The sequence below is a fragment of the Aedes albopictus genome, chromosome 2 (assembly GCF_035046485.1).
Source record: "Aedes albopictus strain Foshan chromosome 2, AalbF5, whole genome shotgun sequence".
NCBI lineage: Eukaryota > Metazoa > Arthropoda > Insecta > Diptera > Culicidae > Aedes > Aedes albopictus.
Window position 1 is genome coordinate 321,597,208 of NC_085137.1, and position 10,239 is coordinate 321,607,446.

The 10,239-nt window shown below is 38.0% G+C and overlaps 1 protein-coding gene across 1 annotated transcript; it reads left to right on the forward strand.

Annotated features, from left to right (window-relative positions):
* The first annotated feature begins 5,612 nt into the window (after positions 1-5,612).
* LOC109403074 (uncharacterized) lies at positions 5,613-8,738 on the forward strand. The gene is made up of 5 exons (XM_062848843.1): positions 5,613-6,270; positions 6,354-6,526; positions 6,587-7,115; positions 7,180-7,506; positions 7,565-8,738. The coding sequence occupies exons 1-5, from the start codon at positions 6,231-6,233 to the stop codon at positions 7,828-7,830; spliced, it is 1,335 nt and encodes a 444-aa protein (XP_062704827.1). The 5' UTR covers positions 5,613-6,230; the 3' UTR covers positions 7,831-8,738.
* The last annotated feature ends 1,501 nt before the right edge of the window (positions 8,739-10,239 follow it).

A 10,239-nucleotide genomic window follows, 5' to 3' on the forward strand; every position in this document is an offset into this window, starting at 1 on the left:
AAATGGAAATTGATTTTAATCAGCCAAAATTGGTACAGTTCGAGATCCACGATTCAGAAGCGCCATCCAAACGCAAAGAAACACAGATTATCTTAGATATCTTCAGAAAACTATTATTTTTTTCAATAAGATGTCGCACTTTCCATCATTTTACCAGCGGGGACTAAACTCAAAAGCACATTTCCACCAAGCTTTCCACGCACTTTTTTACTAAAACTGCTTGGCTACACACGGGTAGTGACGACGCACTAAACTGACACGAAAAATTCGGCATTCTGATACTGACAGGCATCACCACCGCGAATCATACTCCTATCACTTTGAAAGCACTTTTCAACGAAAAACTATCCGGATTAAGATCCGGGAGGCAAAGCGCCACCATTACCGATTCGGCCGGTCAACTAAAAACAACGCGGAGACGAAAAACGCGTGACAGAAAATTTTAAAGCAGCCGCCTGCGCGCACGGATTGCTGCGATCCCTCCTAGCTTTTCGGCCACGCTTTGGCGCGAAAAAGTGGCATCGCGCCAGCACTGATATGATAGCCAACACCTGTCATCACGCTTGTTTATTATCACCCGTGGTAGGGGGTAGCCAAGGCAAACTACAAGGAAGCAAAGCTACTACGTTCAGTACAATTTCGCGCCACAACGTGATTGCCTCCAAAAAGCTAGTTTTTAGGCCACATTTGGCTTTCACAAATTTTAGTAATTTTTGCTGAACTCCTACAGCATTGGTGTCAAAGAAGCAAATAACCACAAAACATTGGAGAATATGATGCCGTTTTGAAAAATACAACTTAATATATATGTTGAGGTGCATGAAAATAAGGAAATGTTTGAATTTTTGTAAAAGTATGTGACCATATTTTTTTCGAATTCTCGTTTCACGTCATATATAGTACAATATTTGATGTGTTAAATTAGCTTGAGAACATAAAAAATAGTACTAATTACCAAAGTTATAACATATTCTGTCAAACGTGTTTTCTTTAAGAACAAACGTCATGAAATCCCACTTCAACATTGCATCGAAACTTCAGACGCACAAATCTCAAGAATCAAGCTTCAAACAACAGTGCATTTCATTATTCTGTTCTTGCTCACTTGTAATTAACTTTAAATCAAAAGCTCAGGCGCACTGGTTTTGTTTACGAAGAGACTTGTGCCCTCGAAATCGTGAGTAGGTGCCAAAGTCGACCATTGTGGCGGCCATTTTGGGATTCTAACGAGTCTGTCCTTAAAGAGGTTTGCGTGACTGTGATTACAGTCTAACGGCTTAACTGAAAGCATAAACCCAAAAAAAACCGTTACTGGAGGACCTTGTGGTGTCCTTGAACGATCAGAATATTAAAAAATGTTTTTAGTTTTCAAACGGGGACGATTTTTTTTTCAAAAAAAAATAACTTTTTTCATGTATGAAAAAAAATCATAACACTGATAAGATTTTTTTTTTAAATGTTGATAGTTCAAGAACAAAACACATGAATAGCGAACACTCAAAAAAAAAAATTGGTTGAAATCGGTTGAGAACTGTTTCCGAAATCGTAGCCACCGCATCGACGTTTTTGGAAAAAAAAACATAATTTCGAGATTATCGCGTTTAAAGTTTCAAGTAAGTACTACGCGCCCGTACGGAAGCGAGGCGCAAAACGTTATATCTTTGCTTGTACTGCTTGGATCTCTATGAAAATTTGACACAGCATTCTTAACCCTCCAGCGCGCGCTGTTGTAAAAAGTACAACAGTGCCAAAAAACCTCGCTCGTTGTATTCAACGTGCGCGTGGTGCAGTTTTGGTTGCTTGATGGCGCGCGTCCTGGAAGGTTAAGAACCCATACTTTAAGATAAAAGAAAAAAAAACGATTTTGTGCTCGACCTCAACATATATAACCGTGGAGCGGACCTGGTGTGATGGTTAGAGCACGTGACTATCACGCCGAGGACCTGGGATCGAATCCCACTCCCGACAAAACTCGTAAAATGTGAGTTCTTCCTTCGAAAATGAAGTAAAACGTGGGTCCCGAGATGAACTAGCCTAGGGCTAAAAATCTCGTTAATACAGATAAAAAAAAACATATATAACCCCTTAAATAAAAACAATCAAATACAGTTAGCAAATCTCCTCTAACGAGAGCAGATTCAGGTAGAGGTAGCAAAGTGCCAGGAACCCCACCGGGAGAGGTCAAGGTGGCGTTGATGAGAGCCATAAATAAAAATAGTGAATAGTTCTCTGCCAAGAAGGTGACTGCACAGCAGCTTGATTCCATTATCAACTTTACGTCCTCGAAGTCAAACAACAGTAAGGACTTCGAACAGGGTTTGTGTGTCGATAATGTCCAGTGGCTGGACAAAAAATAAGAGGGATACCTAAACCCACGAAGTAGAAAAAAAAAGATGTCGAAGAAAGATGATCAAAAGGGAGGGACGCTAAGCCTAGGAGAGGTTGGATGGTAGGTAGTACCTACTAGGTACCCAGCGCGACCAATGCAGCGTCCTCGTCATCAAGGCGAACGAATCTATGTAGCTACTCAGAAATCTTGAGGGCCCGTGGGAGCGATACTAAGCTCATGGATCTTGGCGCCGATGTATGCAGTATTCGACGTACTCGTAATGGTGAAATAATCCTCGAGCTCAAGCGAGACAAAAAGGCGGACGGCCGCTTCTACAAACATCGTCGGAATTGGTCCTTGGTGAGAATGTCGAGGTGAGGACTCTCACCGCTGAAGCGACTCTAAAGGTCAAAACCCTGAATGATTTGGACACGGAAGAGCTTGACACGGCACAATGGCAACACTGCGAGATGAAGGTGGCCACCGCAGCCGTTTATCTACGGAATGGTTCGGCATGGCAGGGATACAGGTGGCCTTTGTTCAGCTCTTTGTGTCGGATGTCAATGCCTGCTGGCGCGCATACTCAAGTCACCGGCGGCTTGCAACAGGCAGGTGTCTTGAACCGGGACACAAATCGTGGTACTGTAGAGGCCCTAACAAGAGCAAGCTTTGTAGGCGATGTGTAGGTGAACGACATATGGCACAAGGCTACACGAATCCTTTCAAGTGTTTGATTTGTTCCGGGAATTCCTTGAACAGCAAGCATCCGATGGAAGGCCCCAAGTGCTCAGCCTTCAAGAGAACTTAGCACAACTGAAAAATCGCAGTACAGGTAAGGAGTTCAATCTGAACCACTGTACAACTCGCAACTACTTGCCTTGGCAAGCCCACTTTAGGAATGGGAGACCAGCGGTGGCATATTGGTAGACTCAAGCTATTGAGAACCTGCGCAGTGCCTGTCTATGGGTTAAGATAACGGATGCAACGAGCACGATCTAATGAGGCGTGGGATGAACAACGGGTGGCTGTCAAAATCTTACAAAAGAGCGATATAAGGGCAAGCAAGAAGGGCTGCTATGAGAGTGTCTGCTAAACGAACCCGTGGGGCGATGCCTACAGCATCGTGTAGTGACGGCCAGGATACGAGTAATGGTTCCCACTGAGCAGTCTCCAGAGATGCTGGAAAGGGTCATCTTGGTGTTCTTTGGCGCTGTCCATAAACTACGTAGACTCATTTTTGGCCATCTCAGAACCCCCCCTCCCCCCGAAAGTCTACGTCGTTCATACAAAATTTTCAAAATTTGTATGGAGCGTAGACTTTGGCCAGACCCCCCCGTCCCCCCTAAGAGTCTACGTAGTTTATGGACAGGCCCTTTACGCGCCATGTTCCGAATCCTTTGCTTCCTTTCGTAGGATAGCTGGGCAGGCTATAAGATACTAGGGCTGAGGATAAGGGAAGGGTCACCGTTAAGGAACTTGCTGGAATTGCAAAAAAAAATCAGCGTAGCCAATAACACCTCAGCCATCAGGAGGTCAAATAGCGGTTTCACTATTTTTGTCACCGTAATACATTTTTGATCACATTAAAAATTAGATTGACCCCTGAATAAAAACTATGCGGATTTAATGCACTAGAATGATACAAATTTTTGCTAGCATCTGCAATTTTTCCCAGCACAGCATTTTAAATTCGTAAACAAGGTACGGCACTCGCTCTGACGACGAGATCGACGCGAACTAATTTCAAGGTAAACCATGAGCAAGTGATTGCTACCCGCGTAAAGCAATCTTATCTTGCGAATGATTCTAAAAATTGTGGTCCTATCGTCATAACATCTGAGAACATCTTGGCCCAGGGGGTCCAAAATATATGGGAGCATAAATTATAATGGTTACCCTAGTTACATTTTTCTTTTAGTTAGAAAATGTTTTATGAAATTTTGAATTATTTACGAACGGATCATGTTTCATTACAAACCTTGTTGCAAAAATCATGGAATGTACAGAATGTTTGAATGGCAAAATGTGTTATTTGTTTGTTTGAAATAAGAGTTAAAATAACAAAAATAATAACAAAATTTTGGTAGCAGAAAAACTTAAAAATAACTTATTTTGCCATTGTAATAACAAAGTAATGGTAAAGCATGCGGATTAAATTGAAGAACAAAATAAGTTATTATTGAGATATTGATAACAAAATAAGACCCCAATCAACTGTTATCGGTGAATAACAAAATATGGCATTCTTGAGTTATTGATAACAGAATAAGAACAAATTTAGCTGTTTATGTGGCGATCAAAATAATGGTAGGTTTAGTTGTTCAAATTCTATTTTAAAATAATGGTAGATTCAGTTATTATTTCAAAGTAGCAGAAGAGAGGTAAAATGAGCTATTTCTATTAATTGTTTGAGTTCTAAATTAACATAAATTGATGTGCTTCAAATAGAATCCATTGCGAATCAAACACACAGCTGAGAATCCGGATTTGTTTACTTTTGCGAGATACGTCGAATTGAAAAGTTATGCTTGAAATATACAATATAATAGTTAATGGTATATTCAGAGTAAAATATGTTATGGTGCCTAATGTTTATAAATAATTTCTCACTATATCAAAATAATGGCAAATTTAGCTAGGAATGTAAATTATGTTATTGTTTTGATATTTTATACAATTCATTATAAAATATGCTTAATTGCAAGTTTTACCATGATAGTAATTTTTGTTATTGATGTGTTATTTAGCATTATTCATGAATAACATATCAATGACAAGATTAGCTATGATTGTATATTTTGCTATTAATTTGCCATTTTAAGTTTTTTATAATAACAGAAGAATAGCAAAACGAGATATGATGGCAAAACCAGTTATTATTTTGTCCTTTGTTTGCCATTAGCCTCTACCCGGGTAATGCAAAATGTACAATAGTATGCAGCACCCATTACACGAACAAGATGGACTTGTAGTTCGACACTTTAGGATAGCAAAATTGAATGATGACAAGACTTCTCCCAAAAAACATTTTCAAATTCGGTTCACATTTCTTTGTTGCATATTTTTTTTCTTTGTTCACAGTAACTACCAAAATTCTGTTCACTGCTAGGTTCACAGTACAATTCCAATTTACTGCATATTATTTAATCTTTATGAAGTTGCACAAACCACAAAACATTCTAATCTTTTTCAATCATTCTAGAGTTCTTTTTTTTTTAATTTTTTATATTGTGGAGCAGGGAAAAGCCCTTAAAGTATAGTTAGCAGGGTAATCGTTCCCTTCGTTGCGGTAGTACCTAATGTTGCGGTAATGGCAAAATGATAGCAAAAAGCATTTTTCATAGATGTTTTATGATTCAATTATGAGATGCATCATTGTGTCCTTGAGATTTGTCCAAAAACCAATTGAAAAATATTTTTCTTAACATTTTTTGCTGCTATGTTCATATGTTGTGGTAGTGTTCCTATCTTCCAAAATCCCATATAAATTCAATGAGATACCGCAGCATTAGGAATCAACATTAAATGTTACCTCCACAATAGGAATAGTGTGCCTAATGCTGATGCAAGCAATTTATTATCGAAAACAGAGAGAAACTATAATTTTTATATTTTTCCAAGCAAATTTGGATGGAAAACTACCGATTACCTTTTTGAAATCCTTTATTAGGTGGTGCGATTTTATTTTTTAAATTTATTTGCACTATACCACAAGGGCACATTTACCTTATCTTAATTGAAAACAGCTTTTTGGTTCACACTGTACATCATGCTTCCAAAATAACTATATACGACTATACGACAGACAATCACTCACTAACGCAATACATCATCAGTTTGAAAGCACGTGCCATTCACTGCAGTTGTTCAGTATAGTCTACTATAGAGTTCTATTACTAATATGTCTATTGAATTTAGATTGAACGGAAAGGATTTCTGCGGTAAGTTTTCGCAGCGTTTATTGACCTGTGTAGAGCAAAATAAACAAATCAAAACAAATTGCTAAAGATCGAAACATTTTCAGTGGGTCCATCGTCCGTTCCCATCGAGACATCGCTAAACACATTCATCCGCAACCATGCCCATCTCAGCGGCACTAAGTTTATGTGCTTGGAAGGCGGTTGTGGTGCATGTGTAGTAAATGTATCAGGGCCACATCCAGCGAGCGGAGAAATTGTTTCCTACGCTGTGAACTCGGTGAGAGAAGAAATGAAGATGAAAGTGGTTTGATAATTGTTCGTGATTTTGTTTTTGCAGTGCTTGTTTCCAATATTCGCATGCCATGGGTTGGATATCGTTACCGTTGAAGGCATTGGCGATGAGCGAGTTGGGTATCATAAAACGCAAAAGGTGCTCGCGCATTTCAACGGTACGCAGTGTGGGTACTGTTCCCCTGGAATGGTCATGAACATGTACAGCTTGTTGCAGTCTAAATCAGGGCGGGTGTCGATGGCTGAGGTCGAAAATGCATTCGGAGGGAATATTTGCCGTTGCACCGGCTATCGACCTATTTTGGATGCATTCAAATCGCTGGCCCACGATGCTGAGCTGGGACTGAAACAGAAGTTCGCATGTATGGATATCGAGGACCTCTGTTCAAAAAGTAATAGAACGTGTCTAGGAAAATGCCCAATCACTAAGAAAATTGATGACAAGAAGGGGATTCACATGAGCTTCATAGAAAACAAGGAATGGCATAAGATATACAACCTCAACGAAGTGTTCATGATTCTAGAAAAAATCGTATCGAAGCCATACATACTGGTTGGAGGCAACACTGCGCATGGTAGGTTGGATAAAAAAATAATAAAATTGCTCAAACATATGTTCGTCATGTTTTCTTGTTACAGGAGTTTATCGCAGAAGTGACAAACTTCAGATATTTATCGATATCAGCTCCGTTGATGAACTACGATCACATTCACTGGGAAGCAATTTGATTGTTGGAGCTAACGTATCGTTAACTGAATTTATGACAATTCTATCTGACGCTGCTGGCAAAAACCCCAGTTTTCTTTACTGCTCAGAACTTGTCAATCACATTGATCTGGTCGCCAATGTTCCAGTTCGCAACACAGGAACCATCGCAGGAAACTTGTGCATCAAAAACCAGCATAATGAGTTTCCCTCTGATCTGTATTTGATTTTGGAAACCGTTGGAGCAACTTTGAAGATAAGTAAGCAAATGTGACCTTTGTTAAAGCTAAAATCAACCTATTTGAATTATTATTCCAGCGGAACTCAACGGAAATATCATGGTCGTAAAACCATCTGAGTTCATTGGTCTGGATATGAACAAGAAACTTATTTTGAGTATTATCATGCCACCGATAGAACCAGCAAATACCGCATTCAAGTCTTTTAAAATTATGCCGCGAGCTCAAAATGCTCATGCTTACGTCAACGGAGCATTCTTGATGAAATTCAAAGAGGATCATACTACGATAGATACAGTCACAATTTGCTATGGAGGAATAAACCCAACCGTAAGTATATTGTGACTTGAATGGACTGTTACCGATGCATACTGGCTTAGATCACAAAATTTGGAAAACAATATTTTAAGCATGAAGATGTTTTTTTTTGCAACATGGACACTTTGTTAGCAAGATTACGCCAAAGGTTTCAACGTTCAACTACCTGTACCATCAAGGAACTTTGTTATCGTCTCACAAAGTTTCAATCAATTATTTTTCTGTTAGATGCTGACTTTGTGCCTCAAAATTTGCTGCTGTATATTTTTCCGTACTTACGTTACAACGCACTCAAAAAATAAAAAATAAAACTGAATCTTATTAACCTCACTTAAGTTACAGCGCATTAAAAAAAATCAAAATTGAACCTTGTTAAATGTTAGTGTATACAATATTCACATCATCTAAGAAATAATTGATCCTTTGTTTGATAGAAACTGTAAAACATTGGAAAAAAATCTCGAATAGCATTTCACAAGGTACCACCATTTTTTCTTGTTTTCTTTTATTCGCTGTAACTTAAATATGGCTAGATGCACCCTTCTTTCATCAAAACTAGTACGCAAAATCTAGTTTTGATTTTAAAAAATCTCATAACATGTTTCCTTTTGTTGTTTTGAATGTCGATGAAAAATAAAAACTAGAGAAAAATAGTTAACCTTCCGTAACTCGCGCGGTTGACTACCTGCGTCAGCACCACGCTAATGCTGAGTACAAAAAGCGAGATTTTTTCAACGTGTTGTACAAAATACAACAGCGCGATCGCTCGTGGGTTAAAAAATTAATGAATATCCTATCAAAAATGTCTACTTTTTTCGTGTTTTGGACTGGAAATGCTCATTTTTATTTATTTTTAATGTGAGCTTTCAAATTGATTAAACAGCGCAACATTTTTTTAGTCTCAAAAGTAAACTTATGTATTATGCCACAAAATTTCAGCTTATTGGACGCAGTGGCTTAATTTCCCCAACAGGAAAGGAAAAAAAACTTATGTCTTTGTGACAGTTTTGGGCCGCTAAATCCGGGCATTTTTTCAGCAATCATAATATAAATTGATCATATTGATGGAATAGCGACCGTTTGAATGATAATTATAAATTGATCGATTAATATCTAAACAAACGACTCATGCCAAAATATTCGTTTTACCGAATCAGATCTTTTTGGTTAGTAAGTTATTTTTATAGTTTTTATACCTCAAAATTGTGACGCGCTAGAGAAAATCTGAGCCCAGATCCAGATTCAGTGGCTCAAAATCTGTCGGAGATACATAAGTTTGCAGTTGTGACAGACCAATATTAATTGATTTTTGTTTCGCTGTGCTTTAATTATGCAAGATGTAAACTTTTTGGGATCGCTCAGACGTTTCAGTCCAGGATTGGGACCATTTTCACGGATCTATAACTTATTGACAAAGAGGACAATAGTTACACTTACACTTGAGGGGCCCAGCTGCAAAGGGATATTAGTGGCCATTTTGTTGATTTTGAGCTGAGCTTAACAAAAAACCTTCAGATTACAAGTTTGTATGAACTTTTTCAAGATTGTTCATACGATGATTAGAAAAATTTACAATAATTCGGAGAAAATTGGGTCGATTTTGAAACTCCATACATATTGTATGAGATGAAAGATTGTTGTAAAACTTTAAACCTCATTTACTCGAAAGTTGTTTTTTGTCATTTACACCTCTTTGCTTCTAACTCCCTTATTCAACATATAAAATAACACTTGGTAAAACAATAACACAAACATAAAAGGGGGTTACACTTTTGTGGTCTGTTTTAAATTACTTACAAAGAATTGTTCGCTCTTGTTCTAAAACTTTTAGCCTGTCGTGTTGTCCATTTCGGTCAAACATTTAAACAGGATTCCAAAAATGTTTGATATTATTAATTTCAAATTGTCGGGGTCGTGAAATTGTTTACTCACTGTTGTAGGCAGTACTGAAAAATTCATTTCGTCATATCTAAATTCAATCACCTACAGCTCATTTTAGAAGCTGAACCTGAGAATATGGTATACGAAAAACTTGTGCGGCTAGACCAATTCTGCAAGAAAGTTACGGAAAACCGCTTTTTTCGAATATTTAACCTTCCGTTAATCGCGCTGTTGTACTTTGTACAACACATGAGAATTATCGACTATTACTTTGAAACCATCTTTTCTATCGATGTCAACCCCAAATGTATTCTACAGGAATCTTATTTGGAATATTATAAGACCTTTTTTGAAAACAGTATAACTCCTTATAATGCGGAAAATTGAAAATCGCAATATGAAGAACGTGCTATATTTAAGATAAGATAGACATTTGAATGTGAATTAGTGTATTTCAAAATCTAAATGATCTAGAAATATGGTGTCTTCGGCAAAGTTACTTGGGATATCAAGGGCCTTCGCGAGGTGATCTGAAAAATTCAGATTTCAACCGAT

Bases quoted from the DNA above. Each gene is read 5' to 3' on its own strand.
- LOC109403074 (XM_062848843.1), top strand. From the start codon at position 6,231: ATGTCTATTGAATTTAGATTGAACGGAAAGGATTTCTGCG. The intron at 6,527-6,586 runs GTGAGAGAAGAA...TTGTTTTTGCAG, and splicing joins TTTCCTACGCTGTGAACTCG to TGCTTGTTTCCAATATTCGC. The intron at 7,507-7,564 runs GTAAGCAAATGT...TTATTATTCCAG, and splicing joins TGGAGCAACTTTGAAGATAA to CGGAACTCAACGGAAATATC.